The 22,690-nt window shown below is 47.0% G+C and overlaps 1 protein-coding gene across 2 annotated transcripts in view; it reads left to right on the top strand.

The window, feature by feature from the left end:
* LOC131591516 (FERM domain-containing protein 4A-like) overlaps window positions 1-22,690 on the top strand; it is a 176,600-nt gene that overhangs the window by 127,066 nt on the left and 26,844 nt on the right. For both annotated transcript variants that reach the window (XM_058862307.1, XM_058862308.1), the window contains exons 12-14: window positions 10,612-10,688; window positions 14,726-14,864; window positions 20,206-20,347. In XM_058862307.1, coding sequence (XP_058718290.1) covers window positions 10,612-10,688; window positions 14,726-14,864; window positions 20,206-20,347 — 358 coding nt within the window. The remainder of the gene's footprint in view (window positions 1-10,611; window positions 10,689-14,725; window positions 14,865-20,205; window positions 20,348-22,690) is intronic.

The following is a 22,690-nucleotide window of genomic DNA, read 5'->3' as shown; positions in this document are numbered from 1 at the left end:
TAAAGGTTTTTAGAAATAAGATAAAATGTGAGGCATCACAAAATTCAGCCATTAACATAACTTGACAAAAAATTTCCTTGTGACAGCCACCAGTTTCTGCCATTTCTTCTCAGCGTTACCCTTTCTCTGAGATTAAATGAAGCATGCTGTGAGAAGGCTCTGTCCCTTGCCATAAAATCTCCACAACAATCTTTGGGTTCTCATGACAAAGAATTTAATTTTTAGTTTGTAGTGTCATCATGAATCCAAAGCAAAAGTAACAGGTTCCCGTTTAAACATGCAAAAACAAGAGGCAAGTTGGACCCATCCTACCAAGCAATGCAGAGCACAAGTAAATTCAGTAGTTTTAAGTGCCTGATCAGAGAAATATCTACTGCTTGTTGAAAGCCTGAGCAAAATAATCAGCGCATAAATTGTGTCCAGAAAGTGAAAGATTGCTGTCCGGTGCCACTTGGCCTTTTCCAAACAAGAGATAGAGTGAACTTTCCCAGTTCCAGAGGCAAAATGAGATATTTACACAGGAGGAGCAATAGCCTAATTAAGAGTTGCTTTATTGCAAAACAAATAGATCCTCTCTGCTTTAGGGCATAATGAAGCATTGTCAAGTCAGTAATTGCATTGATGGAGTGGTTAAACTCGTGCTTCCTGTGGTGATGGAATGACAGACCAGTAACTTAAAAAAACATAAAGGATTGATGTGAATGTACAGAAAGTAGTGAATTATGGGGAGGAGGAAGCTGACAAATTGCTCTCTGTCCTAACTGATCATAGAACACCGGGAGAGTCAAAAAGGCAAAAGAAACACAAAATTCAAATTAGTTACAGGGAGCCCAATTCACTTCCACAGCTCCTTGCCACATGATATAATAGAGGCCAAGAGTTCAGAAGGATTGAAGATAGCACTAAAAGTGTGACCTTCCATCCAGGGTTTTAACGCTGAGTTGGTTATTTTCAAAGAGGATTTTAGGAGGGGGTTATAAATCCTCATGTCCTAGGAGGGTGTTTGATTTGACACCAAGTTGGTTTCTGTTGTCAGAGGTATGGAGCATGTGTCTCACTCCTCTCGTTGGCATGCTGCTGAGCCGCAGGGTGTATTCAGAATGGGCTGAACCTTCTCTAGGGCATCCAGAATCAAGTGAGGTCATAAAATATATTGGACTCATGTTTCACTGGGCTCCTCGTCATTTTCTAGGACCTTTGCAAACACCTTTGCATTGCAGACAGGGATAGAAGATTTCAAATTTACAAATGATAAAAAATGAGCAGAAACCATTTCCAGGAAATACTGGTTTAAAAGCTTGTGGAGTCTCAGTGGCATTGCTGTAATAAATTATTCACTGTGACTAGCAGGCTGTTAAGGACTACCTGCTGACTCCTTCTGCTGTGTGCTTTCATTTCTCTTCCCGTTGCTGATCCTTCATGCTTCTTGGGTTATGGACTTGGCTGTAAACTGAACCAGTCTTCAGGTCACGGTGGGTTCAACTCATTATGTAGTGCAGCAATTCAGTCTTGGTTTAGTATTTGGAAATGTGGAGGATGGGAGGAGGGAGACATATACAAAGCAAGGTTCCTTACCACACTCTTTCTTTTCATAGAGAGCAGTTGCTCACCCAATTTCTGTCCTTAAACATAATACCCAGACCTGCAACCCCTGAAGAGCAGACACAGATTAAAACCTTCCCCTGCTGAAATACCCATTAGACAGGAGATCATGTTCTCACCAGCACCTTTTTTGCTGCTGTTTGCCCTCGGTTTGGGGTTTCTACCATCCAGCACCAGGCACTTCTCCTTTCAGCACCCACTATTCCATGCCTTACCAGTGTGCCAAAGAGCTGCCAAACACACTGGGAGACGAATAAGTGACATCAAAGCACACTGGGCTGGAAAGCAGGATTATGTCCATGACACTGAGAACTTCCACAGGATTTGGCTGGACATGCCACTGGGCTGTGATTCAGTGAACATTTCTTTTGGCAGCAGTATCAGCTGAAGTGGCCTTCAGCACTCTCCTCCCCCATCACAATCCTGCCCCCACTGCTCACTTCCTCCCCTGGGCCCCTTCCTCAGCCATCCTGGTATAGTCATGCAGTTGGAAAGGAAGTTGCCCCAGAGAAGGGATCAGACTGGTTCAGTACCACCCAGCCATAAAAAGTGATCACTCCTAATCTCAATCAGCTCCCAGTCCCATTCACCATCTGACCCACAAACAGTATGCTACAGCAAAGCTGTAGGAGCTGGATATGGATACAAGCTGCATAAATCACAGCAGCCAGAGAAAGAAACAGCCCTTAACCTACACAGTAACTTTGTGGAGTGAGACAAGAGCTTCACAGCTCAGAACAAGTTGGAAAGAGTTCAACTGCATGGAATTTGTTGTGGTTGAACAAGGATGAATTAACAGTTAGGTATAAGGTCATCATCACCACTTTTTCCTCCTCATAAAAGCTGATAAAAATTTGCTTCAGTGTGTCTCCCAAACCGGGCTGATTTCAGACAGGTGAGTAGATTATCTAGGTAAATGAACTTTTTAGAATCATACAGTAGTCATACTCAATTTCCATTATGTAGGTAAATAAGTAGTTTTATCAACTACAGTGCTTGCAAACCTTAATACATTGTCTAAGGCACTGCTGCTTTATAAAGAAACCAGCACTATTCTGGTGGTTTAGTGTGCTGTGGTGATAGATACTATTAGACATAGAGTTTCCCAGGGTTTTCTGTGAGAATTTACATTCAGATAGACTAGAGCATGACGTCCCATCCCATGATCTAGCCAAGTCAATCCCATGGCTACCATTAAATATACGAGTAGTCCCATCAAAATAAAACTCCCTTCTCTAAGTCCTTTGTCGTATTCAGGTCTTAAAGAGTAATTCTGTGTAAAAGCAGCAGCCAAGTCTTAAATGATTCTGCAGCACACAGCAGGAACTTCAACAAGATGCAAAGACAAATCACTCTGACAGCATAAAGTGAAACAAATTGGACCTCAGAGCCCTGGAGTTAGGGTGGAGATCTGGAGAGAGATTGAAACCTCCTTGAGCACTTATGCTTGGCTCTGAAGTGGCAGCAGACTCCTCCACACCCCACCCTGCTCAGATGCTGCCTCTAAGCTCACCAGGGCTGCTCCGAAGGCCTGGGCACTTTTATCATCAGATGAAGCCAGGCAGGGGTCCCACAGCTCGGTGGTTGTGACTCACTTTTAGTCAGTGGTCTGGGCAGAAAGCTCAGAAGGTTCACTGCAGCCATCACCACGAGAGTGGGATTGCTGCTGCCATGGCACTGCCCATGCAGACACCCAGCATCATAGGGGTGTTTTCAGCCACACAAACTATTGTGCATCGCCACAGCATCATGGGATGAGAATGATGATTCCTATTTTTTGGTTCCAAGACAAAAGTTCTTTAGCCAAGTCACTGGAGAAGATATGAGGATCCTTAGGAGAGAGAGTAGCAGTAGTGGTTTGTGGGCAGCATGAATCCTTCTAGGGTGCCACAGCTGGTTCATAGGCGACAGACTGGGCATCCTTTATCTAATACATAGTATATTGTGCCAGAAAGGAGAGCTCTTTAATGCAGAAAGATCCAGTCATTTTGATGTCCTTTCAGAGAATAAAAGGGAGAAAGTTTAACTGAAACCAATGAAGAAAAAGGTTCTTTGTAGACCTATTGATTTAGACACACAGCATGGTGACAGCAATGCACAATCTAGCAGCAGCTACCAGATATATATGTGCAGTGAAAGTGGATTTGGTTGTATATAAAGTCAAAGTCTGATCTCCCAGTCTGTGTGCAGTTACAGACACAAATATCAAGTTGCATTATTTAGACAAATAATGCTTTGTCCAAATAGCAGCTCTTCCCTCTGTGATCTGATGCTCTGCTGTCTCTCTGAGCCAATAAGCCACTTTGAAATTTAATAGGGAATTGTGTTTTCATAATGGAAATGAATGCAGAGTCATTATTATTTAGACCTAGATGCAATTTGTGTTTGGTCAAGCCAGAAATGTTTGCTGGGGTGGTGTGGTCTCACAAGAACAGCACACAGCAAAAGGGATCTCAAATTGGACCAGAAATTGTTTGTCTGTTTGGCAAAAAAAAAAAAAAAAAAAGAAAAGGCCTAAAGCCTGAGGCGAAGAAGTAATTAGATAGTGAGCTGGGATTGCTGACAGACCACTGAAAGTCCCACTTAGTCAAGCCATTCTCTCATTCCATGCGCGAAGGGAGAACGGCAAGCCTCTGGGAAGATCATTGGTAGGGCTTTTCCCACATCAAATCACACAGGAAATATTTTCTTTTTTTTTTTTTCTTGTTTTGAGAAGCAAAAGGAAAAAAAAAAATAGCCCAAACTAATAAAAATAAAGGAATGAATGGAAGTGTAGCAGGATGGAGGACTAAGTTATGGTGCAGCAGCATCCCCATCTCATGACCCAGGGGCACCCCAGCAGTGGGTCGCACTAAGTCACAGGTGACAGCCCACGGAAATCTCTTGGTAAATCTGCCCCCGAAACAAGAGCCCATTTGTTTGAGCTAAGATGCTGCTGTTCTGCCTCAACGAAGTCCTTCCTCCTTCACTCTAACTAGTTTGACAGAGGTATGATTGATGGGAGCAGGGTTGGCTTGAGGCAGAACACAAATCCATGCCCGGAAACCATGGCCCCACTGAAATCACTGGGACAAAACTGCCATTGACTTCACTGGAGCTGTGATTTCCATAGAGTTTAAGGCCAAAAAGGGACCGCTCACAACCTCCATCCTGACCTCCCGCATAACTCAGCTCCTAGAATTGAGCTTGCTGGTTTGTTCAGTGGAGGAAATTACATCTCCAAGGAGGAATTTTTTTTGTTATGTTTGTTTTGTCTTTAAACTGCAGGACGAAAGACTTGGGAGTTTGTAGCTTCACTCATGCAAGCTGTGTGAAAATACTCTCATTGTTTTAGTTCCATTGTTTTATACCAGTTTTAGTATTGGGATGTCATCCAGTGCTGGCTCTTCACCACAGCATAGGCAAGGGAAGGGGTTGCATTGGGGCTGTTAGAAATGTTCTACATTATTTCTCTGCCTTTCCTACAAGCCATTCAGAGCATCCAGTCTGGGTGGTAGTCCATGCATTTGGAGGGATGATTGTTCCTTCTGCATAGTGTGATTTAACAAGGCATTAATCATCCAGGAAGAGGCAAGACTTGAAGGACTGGGAGATGCTATATAGGTCAGCAAGTCCAACATCAATTACAGTTAGTCATTTATTAGATCTTTAGAATCAAAGGAAAATATGGGTCAGAAAGGCCTCTGGAGGTCTCTAGTCCAACCTCCTGCTAATAGCTGGACCACCTTCAGAGTTTGATCTGGTTACTCATGGCCCTAGTATTTGACCATCTGCACTGGTTGTTTTGGGACTTGGGATTTTAATTTATTTATCTTCTAATAATTTTCCTTGCTGCAACCCTACAGCCTGTGTCTGTTGCCTCTTATACTTTCACTGGGCACCTCTGAGCAAAGTCTGTCTCTATGTTCTTTATAAATTCCCTTTGGATCATAAAACAGAGCTAACATGTAGATCCTCTTTAGATTTCTGCAGATGGTTTGATTCTGAACAGTCACCAAGCATGTTATCTGGAACCCTTGAGAGTGTCTGCATTCAGCCTGTGCCTCATCTCAGGTGATTCAGCACACAGAAAACAGAAAGAAAATGAGACTCCTGGCCATTTATATTTGGTTCTTAAGAGACCAAATGCAAAATGGTTCATACTGTGTTTCCACGTCATGCCCAGCCATAGTGCATGCTCCCCAGTTCAGTGCTGAGTTTGGCTCTTCTGGGCACAGCAGGCAGAAGACAGTATCAGGGACCCTGAACCCCAACCTCAAGACTTGGAATTATTCCAAAAGGTACCATTTGGGCATGTTTCTCTAGGTGCCATAGTCCAGACAGCACTGTGCACCAACCTCCAGTGCTGGCCTTCAGCAACCCCCTCTGTGTCCTGTGCCTGAGCTGAAGGGCAGCACAGGAGCAAGCAATAACCCCATTACTGCCAGGGGTTCCCAAATGAATGGCACAGTACCTTCACTGAATACTCAGGCAAAGCTCCCTGAGCACAAAGGGACAGAGCACAGCCCAGGGCCTAGCACTAACTCAGGTCCCCACACCTCTCCAAAAGTCCAGGTCACCCATGAGTGACCAAGCTAGAAGCAATCCCTGGCATTTCATTCACAAGAGACATTCCCTTCTTTATCAGAAACCTCCAGCATTTTTCAAATACTCTGATGCTGACCCTACCTCCTGACATGTGCAAACTTCACACTACCAGCCTCATGGTCAATAAAAATGGTAAAAAATCCTTCAGACTCACATGGCTGAAATGGATGCAGATCCCTGGGCCTCCTCTCCTCCAGGCTCAGCTTAATTAAGAGCCAGCCAGCAAACCACAAGTGTGCTCACAAAAGAAGCTTGCGTCTGAAGGGTTTTGACTGCAGCTCTTTATAACTAGTCACAAACATCTGGTGCCTGGCAAGCTTGCCAGCCTCTTGGAAGGGGTTTCCAGTGAGAAAATTCCTGTAGCTTGCACCTGAATTCTCTGCAGCGCACCATGCAGCACTCGGATCTCTCTCCTGGCTCCTCTTCTAAGCTGCCAGCTTTTGTAGAAACCATTTCTGGCACTAGTTTCCCCATCATGGCCTCCCCACCCACCCCAACACATTTTAAACAGTGCACGTGGTCTGATGGGGAACAGTTATTCCCTTGAATGTTCACAAGCTGATAAGCAGTTTTTCAAATTCAAGTGATAGTGTCAGTTCCGGTTTTACTGGCATGATGAAACAGAGATCACGGTGGGGACAAGCCCCTCAGAGGAGGAGGGGGGAATAAGGGTAATTCTTTTCTCCTCTTTTACTAGCCCCTTTAACATGCATGTGTGAGTGTGCAGCTCTGCTCAAAAGCCAGTCTCATGGATACTTCCTTAAGTATCTGTTGAAGATTAAATCATCTCATGTGCAGCCTGTAATGATGGCCACTACCAAAAATTGTTCCCATCTGAAAGCTGCCCAGTGCTGTATGATCCAAAACGAGCTGCTGACCTCAGAAGAGAACCCAGAGGGCAAAACACCACATCACAGACTTGGCCCTCTGCAGCACCGCTAATTGTGCCCTTGTCTGCGGGCACTGAGTGAAGGCAGCCACTCAAGGGCAGGGGAACTGTGCTCTGAGCTTGTGTTAATGATTGAGTTTCTCCTAAGCCCCATTTCCAGTGTGTTTTGGGAGATGCTGTCCCAGTCCCTGCTGAGGTACTTTTTGTCAAAGGGTCACTCCCACTAAAACCAATACAAATTGTCCCACCCACATGTGCAGGCATTGAATTCAACCCAGGAAATTAACCAAAGGCCATCATAAGCCAAATAACCCAAAACCAGACCCAGCCTCGGTGCAGGGAGAGGCAAACCTGCCATGAACATGGATGCTTTGACTCAAACCAGCCCCAAAACCAGCATGCATCTGTTGTCACTGCATTTACACAAGATCCTGTTGAAATTACAACCAGCTCCCTACTGGGGCTCTATTCCCCAGTGAAGGTTGCAAGTACCAGCATGGTAAAAGGATCTTGATGGGTAAAAATTATGCTTCCATTTAGGAAGACCCACTAATGGCACCTTGTGCATCTGTCACTGCATTAACAACATCAATTTGAGACTGTACATAAGGCAGGCAACTGGTGAAAGGAACAGCTTGCTTACATTAGGAGGTCTGGCTGAAGGGGGACCTTTGGCTTTGTTTCTCTGGAGGGATTGTGATCAGCTAATAGGAAAGTGGATACTTTCTTGTTGGTATTCACATTTTTTCAGTCTGGATTCCTTTTGTATAGGAAGGGGGAGACCTCTCAGATCAATGTGGGAAAAAGGAGTGGGACACTGTAGAGTAATACTTGGGGAGCAAATGGAGCACAATTACAGCAATGGTAAAACATATGTGTACGTTCGGGAGAGCAGAGCTATGGAATAAAAGACACAAACTTAGGTTGTGGGATCACTTTCACCCCCTCCCTCCCAAGAGTCTGGATTGAGAGATTTGCCTCCTTCTGCCAAGGAAGACATCAAATCTAAATATAAAAATGCTGCAATCTGGGGATCTGCTCCAGTGCCCAAACCGTAGGTGTCTAATGCTGTTTAGGCACTGCTGGTGATCCAAGACATCTATGTGGGGCTGGCAGATAGAGCACCAGATCTATGTCAGGCTCCCTTCCACCTGGGGCAGGAGCCAGGGGCCAGGCAGGGAGACCCGGGGCATGGAAAAGGGCACTCCATGCCTACATTTGGGCATCTGAACAGCTTCCCCAGAGCCCTTGTGTTTGGACAGTTGGAGTTAATCATCGAAGAGAAACAAGAAACAGAGCTTCCCTTAGCAAACAGCACAGTGAGATTTGGTAACAGAGAGGGTAAAATAGAAAAGGATCCGAGCACAGGGGACAGTCCAGCAGAGTCAGAGGGGGAGGATGAGCAGGAGAGCATCCAAGAAGAGCAGCTGCCAGCAGCTCGGAAAAGTTTCAAATTCCTTCTGCGCCACGCCGAAGTTTAGTCATAAATGACAACGGGGGACCTGGGGACATAGGGATATTTTCTAAAGGGTGTGATCTGCTGGCTTTTTAGATTCTTATGAGTTCCACATGTCTGAGCGCCTCCCAAACACGTCCTCCGCACATGCCGTTCAGCACAGCCGCGTTGTCCTCCCCGCCTTGCAGATGGGCATCTGGAAGCATGGAGGGATGTTTTCAGCTTGACCCCAGTTGTTGTCTGTGGGAGTTTAGGCCCCAAACTTCCTTTTCATGCCTTTGAAGCCAGGCACTTAAAGAGGAGTCAGACTTCAGCTCCCTGCTTAACCCTTTCACCCTGTGCCTGTCCTCCCTCAGTGGGTAAAATAGTGGGTGTTTCTGTGCTCTGTTTGGTGTTTACATGTTTTGTGCAGCAATTCATATTTTCAGTGGAGGAATAAGATAATCCCCTAAGGACAATGTAACTCAGCCTTTCAGACTTCCTATCTCTACTGGCTCCCTTCTTCCCCTACTCTTCAGCAATGTGGACAGCCCTAGAATAAGGGGCAGCTCAATGCCCTTCTTAACCCCTATCCTTCCTTCCCAGAAGCACCCTGTTACAGAAGGGGAAAAAAAAAAAAAAAAAGAAAATACTCCCAATCTTGCCTGGAACCTTTAACAAATACTTTCAGTTTTGCTGCCCCTGAAATACCAGCAAGGAGAAAATTTTGGGTCCTCTCTGTGGTTTGTTTTATTCTGTAGATTTCAGCTCCACCAGCAGCTATATCAGTGCAAATCAAATTACGCCTTCTGTTTACTCATCTTCAAAGCGCTGACACTGGCAGCCCAGGCTTATCTTGGCGTGTCAGGAGCCAGCGCCTTCCTTGGGGGCAGAACAGGAACTCCGCAGAAGCTACTTGGAGTGGGAGAAGGGGTGTAAATCAGGGAAAGCTCTGCTGCCTGTGCTCTCCAGCAGCGGGGCCACGTTCCCCAAGCTCTGCTGCTTGCTAGGGGCAGTGCAGGGAAGCCGAAGTCCGACATGCCCTGAGGGGGTGGAGGCTGCCTCCTACCTGTGGGTTAGCAGCCTGGAAGCCAGGGTTTGGATTTTGGCTTACTCATCTGTAAACGAAGAGGCAGTGGCGGACCTGCCCGCAGTGGTGACGGTGTGATAGCTCGCGGAGCTGGCACTATTTCGCTGTCAGCGCGTCCTTCGCGTTGCTCCTGAGGTCGCTCCGCCGTCCTGCCCGGGAGATGGGCGTTATTTCACGGGAGAAGGGTGGGCACAGGGGCCGTGTAACTGCGTCCCACTGCCCAGAAGCACCTCCAGGGCTGGCCCAGGCTGACTCGGGGACGAGAGCACGCCGCATTTCACTCCCATGAAGAGCTTCGTGCCTCGGTTTCCCCCTTGGTGGTGGTGTTGGCTTTGTCTCAATGCTGCTCTGAGATGTCCCGGCAGGGCAGTCCGTAAAGCAGAGGCTGAGATATAACGTGCTCATTGCCCTGTCTTGTACCGCCGGGAGCGCCTGGAGCCTCGGGCATCGCCACCACGAGTCTGACAGAGCTTGGGACAGATAAACTGGCTCCACTCGGCTCATGCTCGTGCCAGTTTTACGTGGATGGCGGCATAAAAGCAGAGTTGGGTATTAGCACTTGAGTGAAGCAGGGGTCTCATCTCCTTCGCCCCGGGAGAGTCTGCTGTGCCAGAGGGCGATGCAGCACCCCAGGTGTCAGCCTTACAAGGAGAGTGTAGTTGAATCCCGGTTTGCCCGGAGTTTATATGTGTTTTCAACACATTTGGTCTCGCAAAGTGAAACCGGCGCCCGAGCCCGCTTGCCCCGGCACCGAGCCCGTCGCGGGCAGCGGGGGCCCGGCTGGCGGGGGGAACTGAGGGATGGAGGGAGGGATGGAGGGAGGGACGGAGGCCGCCGCCCGCCCCCGGGGCTGCCCCGCGGGTGCGGGGCGGGGGGCGCGGGCGGGCCGCGGGCCCGGGGCGGAGCGCAGCGCAGCGGGGCATTCCCGCCGCAGCGCCGGGAGGAAGCGGCGGGCAGGGCTGGCGAGGGAGCGCGCGGAGGCGCCTCATCCCCTTCTTCTCCCCGCAGATCTTCCAATGGAGGCAGCTGGAGAACCTCTATTTCCGCGAGAAGAAGTTCTCGGTGGAGGTGCACGATCCGCGCAGGTGAGCTACGAGATGGGCCGGGCTGAGCCGGGCTGTGCAGTGCCGAGCCGGGCTGAGCCGGGTCCCACGAGCCGCGCTGCCTCCGCTGCTGTGCGGGGCTGGCTGCGCTTGGGAGCTGGGGAGCACGTAAGAGAGAGGCAGCGGGTACCACGCCGAGGGCTGCTGCTTCCTTTCAGCGGGACATTTCGGGTTCTGGTGTGCGTTTTTGAGGATGGGTTTCCCCTCGGCTGCTAGCGGTATTTTTTTTCCCCTTTCCCTCTGTTCTGGCACCTTGTGACCCCCGGGACTGTACGGCTCCAATGCCTCAGCTGCAGTGCTGGCAACCCTCGTGTTTGAAAGGGGTGTTTTGCCTTGTCCCCGTGTTTCACTCAGAGCCCGGAGATGAGCGCCAGATTTTGTACTCATGCTTCTTTGTAAATAAATATTCAGTAGTGCAACTGAAAGGAGTGGCACAGAACCAGAGATTTACCGCCGGCAGCCTGGATGAAAGCCCATCAGTCTTTTGGCACAGGAGCCTTTTTTTCTTACTTCGGAATCCTAATGTGAGAGTTCAAGGGACTGTGCTGCATCCCATCAGTGCATTCAGCACCGCTGGTGTGTCTGCGTTACTGGGTGGTTACTGCATGCAGGGAGTGTGTGGCTCTGAAAGTTGTCCTGACTAAAAGCAATGTCTCGTTTGCACGGTATGATATCACTGATGGAAGCCATCTCTCTGCCCAGACTGATTGGATGTGTTGCTGGTAGTAGAGTGTTGTGCTGATCACTCAGCTGTGATCCAGTTTCACCTGTTTCCCATGCCTATCTGTGTACTAATAGATGTACTTTTATTATGGGAATTTTGCATGCAGTTTCCATCCTTATTTACCCTGATCTGAGCACAGTCACACCAGTACAACGGTGCCTGTCTGCATAAGGTGCATTTGTTAAAACAAACACCGAGTAAAGCAGCTCATGTCATTGTGCAGCTCCAGGTCAGCAGAACCTCAAAGCATCTGCTTAATATTAAGTACGTAAACAGTCACATGAAATCTAGCAGAGCAAATTCCCAAAGTCGAGAATACACTGGGAGATCTTCCAGCAGCAGGAGCTGGGGGTAGCGCACTCCTTCCCCCACCAAGGCTCCAGCACCCAGAGAGGCGTCAGCAACGTGTGCTGCGAGTGATTAGCAGGCAGAAGCCCCTAAATGCCCTAAATTTTGTCTGTTTCCTGGAAGGAGCAGTTGCAAGAAAAAGAAAGGAAATAGCTCTGGGACCTTAAAATCATGGTGACATTTGCAACTCGATGTCATGCATGAAATGTGACCACACAGAGCTGCCTCTTCTCTTTCACTTGTATTTAGATTATGGGAATTAGTGACACAGAAGAGCTTCCATTCTTTATTGCATTGCTTTGTTTCTCTGCCTTAACACCAGGAGGACAAAGCCCTGTCCTGGGTTGTCAGCCTGGTACTTTCATGATACAAAGGAATTAGTTTGGTTAGATTTTGTATAATTTTGATTGGATTTTGTATCCAGAGTGGCACCATCCAGGTGGAGCTGGTACTCGGGCTGTGATGCAGTGCAGCACGTTGCCATGGCATGGTGGGAAGACAGCTCGGGTTGTAGTCTCCCAGCCAAGTGGGATGGACTCCTGCGAGGAGTTGTTCAGCTTGTGGAGGCGGAGGAGTAGCCAACACAGTGCTCTCTCCACATTCCTCTCCTCCTAGCCAAACCAGAGCCTGAGTCAGCGAAGCCACAGTCAGGAGAGCAAGCAGAGCTCCGTGGTTGTGGCCAGGGCTGGGCAGCACAATGTATGTTTTTAAGCCCTGCCTCTGCCCCATGGCTTCCTGTCCCCAACAGGCCATTTCACCTCCTTTCATTGCAGTTACTTTTCCCATAAAGGAGGAAAATGATACATTTTAGGATCTAACAACAGGGTTAATTCCTTAGCTCATGTAGCATACATGAGAATGTATGGGAAGTCATGGAAAAAACACCCATGGGCCATATTTCTCAGGTCTTCAAACACAGCTGTGAAAAACAAGTCCACAGGTTTGACCAACAGTCTGCAGATGTTCTGATGGAGTCTGCTGTTTTGATCGGAAACGTGTACAGATTCCAAAAAGGAAAATAATTAGAAATCACTACTTTCACAGTGAGAAGATTAATGATTTGCAGAGTATGTTTCTAAGAATTCAGGAGTAATTGTGTTTGAACTGAATAGGATGACACCAGAATTAAGGCTTCAGCCCATGTTTGAGTGCCCTAATTTCCTTAAAGCTTTATGTGCCAGTGTGCTGCAGTGGTTTGTGTCCTTAGACCAGTGTAAAGCATCCAGAGCTGGATCCACTCTCCAGTCTCAGTTTCAGGATCACCTCCCAGCACAGCCTTCATTCCCTGTCCAGTGACAGGAATGAGGCAGCCTATCACCATCAGTACTGTCCTGTTGCATCCGTGGAGACTTCTCTCACAAGAACAATACTCATAATAGGACGAGGTCTCTAGCACCATTCACAAGGAAAGAACTCAGTACAGGGTAACGCTGAAACATGAGATCCCACTTGTCTCAGACCTTGTTTGCATTGGCCACATCTGTTTTCTCAGAAATTTCACTCTGATTTGTAGCTCCATAATTTGATTTTAACACATTTTGAAGGACTGAAAAAGCCCTGATGCAATGGCTGTCAGTCCTCTCCCAGACTGAACATTTCCAACAGTTCTCATTTTGCTGCAGTTTTGGTTTTCTTTTGTTCTTGGCTCTGTCACAACTTTATTCAACTGTTCACCCCTCCGTGTTCACCTCCAACTTTGGACAAGGCAGTGGCCCACAGGCACCAGAAGAGAGGTGGCCAGTGCAGATACAGGTGCAGGAGGGGAGCCATAGCAGGCTTGAGGACTTGTGAGTGCTGGTAAAAGAATTGACTCCCCCTTGCATGGCACGGTAAAGCTCCTGAGCAGTCCTGCAGTATCACCTCTACACCTGCATGGCTCAGAGTCCCTGCTGATTGTGGTCTCTGGCGGCCCCTCTGTAGCACACCTGTTCTCCAGGCTGTCTCTTGCATTGCTCCCTCTTCACCATCCATGTCCCTAAAGGTGTCACATTTCTGAGCAAGCCTCTGTCCTCATGTCACATCATTTCATAATCCTACTCTACCACAAGACCCATCTTAACAGACTGGAGAAGAGGCCCTCATTTATTTGGTGCTCTGTAGGTCAGTGGTGTGGTTTATTCCAGCCAGATCTGCATCCCTGCAGTGGGAGGAGTTCCACAGACCAGGATCCTGAGAGCCTGAATGTGCACTGTGCTGGTGTCAGGGGCTCTGCTGGTGGGGTTGCTTTTGAGAGATGGGGAGGAATAATCAAGCAGGTTTGTACAGCTGTGAAAGCATGGGGAAACCTAACCTGTGTTTTTTTGCTAATGTTTGAGAACAATTGGGAGTCCCAGAGAGGAAATATTTAGCTCTTATTTTTCCTGTTTTTAAATTCACTCAGCTAATCACTGAGTCCCATTCTCCTCTGCAGGGCACTAGGCAGCCCCCTCTGAGCCTCACAACTCCCTGCCCCCATACCATGTGGCAAATCCTGCTACATCTGTTTACAAGTGGGGGAATTAAGGTTCCTGAAGAGTTTGTCTCACACTCCCTAAAGCAGCCATTGATCCTGTGAATCTTTAGTTGTTGCCTGGGTCCTAATATTTGGGAGCCACTGTCCAAAGACAGAGGCAGTGGAGGGTGTGAGGACTTGGCCTGAGATGTCTCTGCATGTGATGAGACACGGAGGATTCACACAGGCTTTGGCCTTGGTAGCTCCCCTGGGATATGCAGCAAGTCAGCATCAGCCAAATCCAGGGATACAGTCTGAGCTGGACAAACTGTTAGTCCTCTGGAGCTTGCTACCTTGAGGCCATATTTGAAGTAAATGCTCTCCTGGTTTGATTAGATATTTATTGCTGCACAGTAAAGACAGCAGCTTTTACTGAGATCTGTTACAGGTTCTGCCACAGAAAGCAATCTGGTGAAACCTTTGTGTAACCCCAGTTCATTCTTTTCTTCTCTCCAGGGCATCTGTGACCAGGAGGACTTTTGGGCATAGTGGCATTGCTGTACATACATGGTATGCCTGTCCAGCATTAATAAAGTCTATCTGGGCTATGGCCATTAGTCAACATCAGTTCTACCTGGACAGGAAGCAAAGCAAGGTAAGCATGAGAAGTGCCAGTTGAGTCCTTCTCACTCCCCACAGTCCCAGACACATCAAGTCCAGATGGCGGCTTCTTTCCTGCCCTCCCTTTATACTCGAGAGCAAAAAAAAGGTGAATTGACTGAAGACATTTTCTAGTCCTGACCAGACTGAGAAAATTTGTATCAAACTCATGCCTATGGGAGTAAGGATTGAGGAAAAGGTTGTATTGAACTGTGGCCAAATTGTAGGACCCAAAGTTAGCAAGCAGAAACAGTTAACATCACTGTCTGAATGGTTTTCACATCTTCCATGTCTGTCGTAAGTTAGGGCAGCTTCCAATAACTGAGTTCAAAGCAGCTTCCCAACCTACAACTGTCTCTGGATTCTTCTTGCTGTCCCTTGATTTTTACTGTTGTATTTTCCTAGAAAGGAGGGGTAGGGATATTATTTTAAGAGGGGGCAGGAGGCTTGACAGCCTGGCGGTACACAGAGCTATCGCAAACTACTGCTGCACAAAGGGCCACGCAATACACAAAAGAAACCACCTTGAAACCAGAGGGGTGTGTGTTCTCCCTCTTAATTCCTTTCATCAGTAATTTTAGGCATACCCGGAGCAGCAGGAGATCGCTTTGATCACTTTGAGATTACTCTGATACAGAGAAAAAACTTCTCATGCAGACTTCCCTCTCCATATGAGCACACTTCACAGAGAAGTGTAAAGCTTCACAGAGAAGACAGAGCCTGTATTGAGTGGGTACCTGCATTGGTCCTCATCTCTGATGAAATGGCAGAATGTGCAGGTGATGATCCTCCAAATGCCTGAAGCAATCTTAATATCTTGCTACTTTAAATATGGACATAATTGCATACTCACTGATACCAAGGGAAGATTTCCTGTCCCTTCTCTGCTCAGGATCATCAGGGCAGTGCATAGTTCTCTGTCAACTCAGAGATAAATTTTAAGCAAATAGAAGTTTATTTTTCTTTACTTTTAGCCAGATGGATTTGCTGATCTAGCTGCAAGGTATTTAGTTCACAAGCAACCAACAAACAAAAGGAGATTCCCTCCTCCTCCCATTTCTTTGGTAAGAAAATGGGTCTCTGAAACACCCAGGACTTCCCTTCAGTGACTCCTTTTGTTGTTGGCAGATTGTGTTTCAATTTTATCTCCCCTCTCACACTCCTACAGGCAGCACCACCCACCAGCCCTCGTTTGTCAACCTGTCACATCTGTTACCATGTCAGCATGCTTTGTCACAATAATCCCAGTCCTCGTGCTGAGGCTTTGAAGTTAAAGTTTTGTCCCTTTCTCTTAAGGGAACTGATATTTTCATCTGTTGTCCTCATCTTTGATGTGACACTGTCAATATTGATAGATCCATCTATTTTTATTGATCAGTTCATCCTGCTGGTCACTTCAAGGACACAGTGCTAATATGAACTTTGCTTTGGAAAACTAGTAAATCATATCCCAGAGCAGGGTGATGTGAAATGTCTTTGGTTCAACTCTCAGGGGCCTAGACAAACATTTATTGAGTTTCAGGTCGCATGGGTTTGCAGCCCCTTAAATCTCAGGCCCCACTTCAATTGAATCCTCAACTTCAAAGCAAAACTTAGATATTCCTTCCTTTCATGTCCAAACTTGGCATTTCATATCATTTTGACAAAAGAAAGAAAAATAAAAACAAACTTAGAGGAAAAAGCCTGCTGGAGCTCAATGCACAGCTGAGCCTTTGCTCCAGTGATGTAGATTAGATGGCGGGAGATGTGACATAGTGATAAAGAAAGCTTGAACTCTGTGCTCCTCACATAACTGGGCACCAGTTGGATCTGGACCAACAGCTCCACTGGAAAGAAAACCCTTCATTTGATTTTAAAAAGAAATAAAATCCGCTTTGCCTGGATTCTGACCCTTTTGCAAGTGAGGTCCCAAACATTTCTGCAGCCTCACTCCATGCTGAACTCCTGCCAGCTCGTCGAGTTCCCAGCGTCTCACTCCCTGCTGATCTGTCTCTCTCTGCCTGCAATTGAAGCATAACATGGAGACTGAAAAGATCTCCAGCTTCCCGAGTGAGCTTGTCAGCGTGCAGAAATCCTGTCAAGCTTCCCTTTTTTTTGGGAGACAGATGCAGCAGGACTTGAAGGCATGTCTGTGCACTGTTGACTGCACTGAGTCAATCAAACTCTTGGCCTAGAAACCTTGAGAAGTCCCATTTTGTGGGAATTTTCAACACCATGTTCCTCCAAGTGCAAGTCTTCTTGGCTGAATGAACTGGTAGAAAATAGGCCAAGGGTTTAAAAAAATCACCTCCAGCAAAGCCCCATCACTGCAGCAAGAGGGATGAATTTATCCCTAGTGTCCATCTTCTTCCTTATTTCACTTACGGATTTTTCTTCACCCTCTGACCCTGTCAGAACAGCACTAGGGATCAGTTTGCCCCCACGCTTTGAAATGACTCATGAATGAGCCAGTCCTCCTCCATGTAAATGAGACTTGGCAGGTCTGCGCTAAGTGCTTTAAAATTTCTGAGCCTGGAGGGACTGGGGGTCTTGGGGGAGCGCTAATGGGGTGCAACCCAGCCTTGCAGTGCTCTGCTGCAGCACACAGCCTGCACAGGCCTCGTGCTGGCTGCTCAGTGGCCTGTGTGAAATGAGCTGTTGCTCTGATTCCTGCTGCTGCTGAGAGCCTGCCCAATGCACGAGACCACCTGACACTGACTGGCATTGCTGTAGGCAGCAGAGGCAGCAGGGACTGAGCAGTGAGGAAAATCAACCCCATTCCTTTCAGGAGATGTTTTATCTGAACTGTTCAGTACAGGGCACCATTAGCACAACTGCGATCGGATCTAAAACCTTCTCCCAAAGTTTCAGCACGTTTGAATTGTACCCTCTGCAGAGGAAGCTCACTCTGCCCTGCTAATCCTGTTTGCTGGTTTGCTTTAACTCTCTCATGGCTCCAAGGATGCCAGGCTTTGGTCTTATATCACCTTTTTGTTTGCCCTAGATAGGGTATACTTCCAGCCACCGCTGGCTTGGCCAGGACCACAAAAGCACCAGTAGTCACATTGCCTTCACTCAGCACTTTGGTTGGTGCCCAGTCAGACAGGTAGGGCCAAAGTGTGCCCTAATTTGCCTTCTGAAAATGAGTGGAAATAAACTACAGGGCTGCTTGCTGTAACTATCCCACAAAAACAGGAAAACCACTGCTTCATGGAGCAGGAGGGATGGATCTGTCCATGCAGACCTGGGGTTTGTGCCTTTCTGAGGCATCCACTGCCAGGACTCAGTGTGTTGGGTCAGGCAGACACTGGGTTTGATCAATGTAGTTGTTCTAGGGTTATACAAAGTACACATAGCCCTACATACACATAGGGTTATACAGCATATATACACCTGCAGGGGATTTATCAGCAGGACAAAGGCCATTGGAAGGCTTGTTACCTCCAAAGGTCTGTCATTACAGCAAGACAGCAGTTCATGCTTAGGCTCCTAATGAAGACTTTAGTAAAGGAAATCTCATTAGATAAAAGCAGTGATTTTCCTCTTCACCTGGAACTAACCTTCCAGAACTATTTGAAGATGTTTTACAGGCCTTGTTTCTGACCAGAAACATCTGACCCAAGAAGCTAAAGAGTGCTGTCCTTCTCCTGGGGCTGATTTTAGGGAGGAATGACTAGAAAATGAGAAGGGTCTAACTGGTTGCAACATTAGTTGAAGAGGGCCAGTACTGGCTGACTGATCTGCTCTGATATCTTGTCGGGTAGTTCAGCCTCTGCATTCACAAGCACTGTTCACTCTTGCAACACAAGTGAGAACACACACCCTGTTATTGGGGTTGTTGTGGAAATAAGCTTGTGAGGCATTTGGGTACCTTGGAATGGTAATGATGGAGCCTATAAATACCCAAGAATATTAAATTATGATAATACTTCTGAGGGTGTTTTCAGTGGAAGACTTTCCCAGTGCTGTCTTCATTTGCAGTCTTAAATTAATCTTAAAAATAGAGTGTGCTACAGGGAGACATTTTCTTTCCCTTATTATTTCACTGATATGCAAACAGAGGTGGGGATCTCTAAAAGCTTAACCTAAAGTGTCTTACCCAAAGCCCCACAGTAGATCAGTAACAGAACTAAGAAGCTCAGTGGTGAGCACTCAGACGTCAATTCAGGCTTAGTTCTTGTTGGAATGGTTTCTTTTTCCTGAGGATGTGGAGTAACACTGAAAATCCCATTGTGACAAGCACTCCTTGTTGTCCTGTTTCATGTTATTTCCAGTGGGAACAGATCACACCCTGGTATGTGGACATCAATCAGCTTTGATTTGTTAGCACAGTAATGATGTGCCCATCCCCTGAGCTGTATGGCCAGGGCTGAGTCTCTTCTGGCCTTGAGAAGGTGCAGAGGTGAATGGTCAAGTGATCTTGAACTGGGGCTTTACCCCCTTTTGAATAAAATTCTTCTTGCAGTTGGAGAGTCTTGGCAAAATGTACCAACAGCTTTCTGTGTTCTGGGAAATTAAAATTGCGGGTCAGTGGCCCTGCAAGGGCAGACTAATTGAAGCTCAGGAGCACAGTGCTTGTAAGATTTGAACAATGGGCTGAGATGACTGTTGGAGGTCAAATCCATCTGAAATATTCTATTTTATTCTGTTCTGTCCTGTCCTGTTCTCTGTGTTTATGTACTATGCATAATTTACTTTCTTGTAATTACAAATTGCAACAATCTTGTTGACATTTGATGAGGAACAATGGCCATACCCTAATGTGTCTAGTTACTGAGCTGGGCTGGCTGTTTCCTACTAGAGTAAGGTTAATGCTTTGAAGAGGTCCCTCAGAGTAGGGGCATTGCATGCAGCTTGTTAGTCTGGACAATAACCTAAATGTGTTTCCCTGTCTCTGTTTTCTTCCAGCTTCTCATGACACCCCATTTAAAGCATGTCCTCACTGTGTCTTGTTCCAAAGCTTACTGCTGATTTGTGAAGCAGTAGTTCTGGCTTCCTTTAAATGCTAGAGATGGTCTCTAGCCTTTGAGCTTTTCAGCAGGTTATTATGATGGCATTTCTGAAGGTTTCTTATTGTATGTGGTAAAACAGTGACTCCATACATCCTTTGTTTAAGAGAGAAAAATGTGCATGGCAAAGCAGAGAAAAACCCAAACAACAGGAAGCGATGCCAGAACTGTACCCACTTAAGAATGTAAAAAGTACAACAGTGGATACTGTGCCAGGTTGCTTCTATTCTTGTAAAATAATCCAAGTTTGCTGTGGAGGCCTATTTCCTGCTACAGCAAAAGATCTTTTTCCTTCTGTGAGGTTTCAAGAGGCATTAGATCATTACTAACTCCTGTTTCCACCTCCAGTCCAAGATTCATGCTGCAAGAAGCCTGAGTGAGATTGCAATTGACTTGACTGAAACTGGAACACTCAAGACCTCAAAGCTGGCCAACATGGGGAGTAAAGGCAAAATTATCAGCGGAAGCAGCGGGAGTCTTCTGTCATCAGGTAGGTCCTTTGTCCTGTAACTGGAGGGAGTATGGTGGGAAGTGTCATGGCCATGGTATAATGGGGAGCAGTCAGAAGCTGCACTGCAGAAATGAAAGTCACTTCCCTTTAGCCTTTCTGTCTGTCCAGGTAGCAGTCCATCTCTCAGCACGTTACTCCACAAACAGCACAGGCAGCAGCCTCCCCCTCTCTCTTTACCAACACTCATTTCCTCCTTGACTCCAGGATGTCATCTCCAGCCTCTCAATTTCCAGCTGAAACCTGGTCTCTCTTCACAATTTCTACCCTAACCATCCCTTGGTATCCAGCTTATCCTGAGGCAGATGGGTTTGTGAAGGAGTGCCCAGCCAGGAGTGGGGAAGCAGTCACCCAGTGTAGCTCACAAGGGAAACCATGGCTGGGAACTGGTGGTGTTCCTCAGCATTGTTGAGACAGGGTGTCTTCTTCACCGAGTGCACATCTGCTTTGCCCTGTGTTGTTGGGATTTGGCTGCTGTCCCAGGCTCAAAAGAACGATTCCCTAATACTCTACCAGTGCCAAGGACCTGAAGGTTTCTTGTTGTGGCTTAGAGCACTTTCTTGTGTGAGGAAGATGTCACATGTAAGAGAAACCCATGGGAAGATGATGCAGAGGAGAGCTAGAGCAGGAGGGGAGAAGGGCTGGAGAAGTGGGGTCAGGAGGTTGTGTCTCTTTGATACTCTTCTGTCAGTCTGAACCAGGTAAGCTGTGTGTAAAACAGTGATAAATGTCACTGCAGGCTTAAAGTAGGGGGTGATATTTAGCAAAGAGCTTGAAGCTGCATAGGTGAGGTCTTCAGGAGGGCAAGGTTTTTGTTATCACTGTAATTAACAGTTTCAAACAATTAAATACTTTCTGTTAAGCATGACATCAAGTTATCAAAACCTGTGTTGAGATGTGCAACAGCAGAGAATAACTTTCTCAGGCTTGGACAAAGAAAGAATGCATCTAAGAGTGAAAATGCTTTAAAACTGAACCCACACTGATGTAGTAGATCAGCTTTGCATCACTGTAGCCTTTATGTCTACTAAAACCCTGCTTGGAAAATGTTCAGCATGTAGTTAAAATGTGCAGTGCTTCCAGAGCTGCTTGATGTGCGATTCCTTGCCTTGCCTGAAAACAGAGTTGCCTTTCTGCTCCTGAGGTCTTCCTGACAACAAGAAGTGTATAATCCACTGTCTGTGCCTCCCATGTCTTAGGGAGTTGCAGTACCTCAGCAGCTCCCACACTGGTGTCAGGTTGTTGGAAGTCTTTGTTTGTTTAGCATTTTTTCCAGCTTTCCTGCTGGAAAGTAAATAATGTTAAGTACCTCAAGAAAGCTCTTAAGGTCTTTCCAAGATCTCAGCCTCCTGGGCACCATTCCTAAGTTTGTGAGAGCTACTTGGTAGTAATCCTGTTTCTGTGTTAATACATGGACTTTTTGTGTTCCTGGAAAAACAAACACTGGGGTCTGCTTCTGCTCTTACACCTGGAGAGAGCCGTAGCTATGTGAAAGCCAGCAAAAAATCAGACCCAGAAAAGCTGGTGTAGGCCCAGCATCTATCAGGGTTAAGTGTATGGAAATTCCAAACTGGGAGCTGCCCATGCTTTCGTTTTTGTACTCTTGTGCTCCCTGCACCTTTCTGGCTGAGCACAGGATTTGTGGACTCATCTGAATTGCAGTAGTGACTAGACCCACCCAGAGTTCATTGACCAGTGAGTCATTTCTTCCATCCTGGGTAGGTGGATCTGCCTGCCTGGGTGCCTTCACAGGACTGTGTGAACCTCTGTTTCTGTCAAGGTGCTGCTAGTGGGCCAGGCGAGCATGGCTCCCTTCGTGTTCCTTTATTCAGAGCTGCCTGTTACATCCTGCCGGCTCTGAGGACAGGGCTCTCCCCAAAATGCTGAGGAGAGCTGCAGTGTGCTGCTGCTGTGTGCCTTCCAGGAGCTATAAGAAAGTATTGAGGGAAGGCGTCTGGCAGAGGTCAGGCACCAGGGAATTGGAAACCCTGGATTGCTTCCGTGCTCAGACCCCTCTGCTGTAAGATCCCCTTCCCTCGAGCCTGGCTGGTGGGGGTGTCCCATCTCTGTCCCACTGGATGGGAGGGGGCATTCATTGTCTGTCCCACTGGGCACAGTCACTGGCTCTGTCCCAGGCTTTGTGTTTCCTCCCATTGTGCCAAAGATTATCGGCACACAACCACAACAATGATGAGTTATCGCAGTACAGCCGGCACACTGGAGAGAGTAAGTGCAAATGATTAAGTGGCCACAGTAGACTTCCAGGCTATAAATACCTCAAGTGACTCGAAATCACAAGGTCAGGACTGAATCTCTGTTTGTCCC

This window comes from Poecile atricapillus, chromosome W, assembly GCF_030490865.1.
Source record: "Poecile atricapillus isolate bPoeAtr1 chromosome W, bPoeAtr1.hap1, whole genome shotgun sequence".
Taxonomy (NCBI): Eukaryota; Metazoa; Chordata; class Aves; order Passeriformes; family Paridae; genus Poecile; species Poecile atricapillus.
The sequence above is the reverse complement of the archived record's forward strand: the minus strand, read 5'-3'. Positions and strand labels throughout refer to the sequence as shown.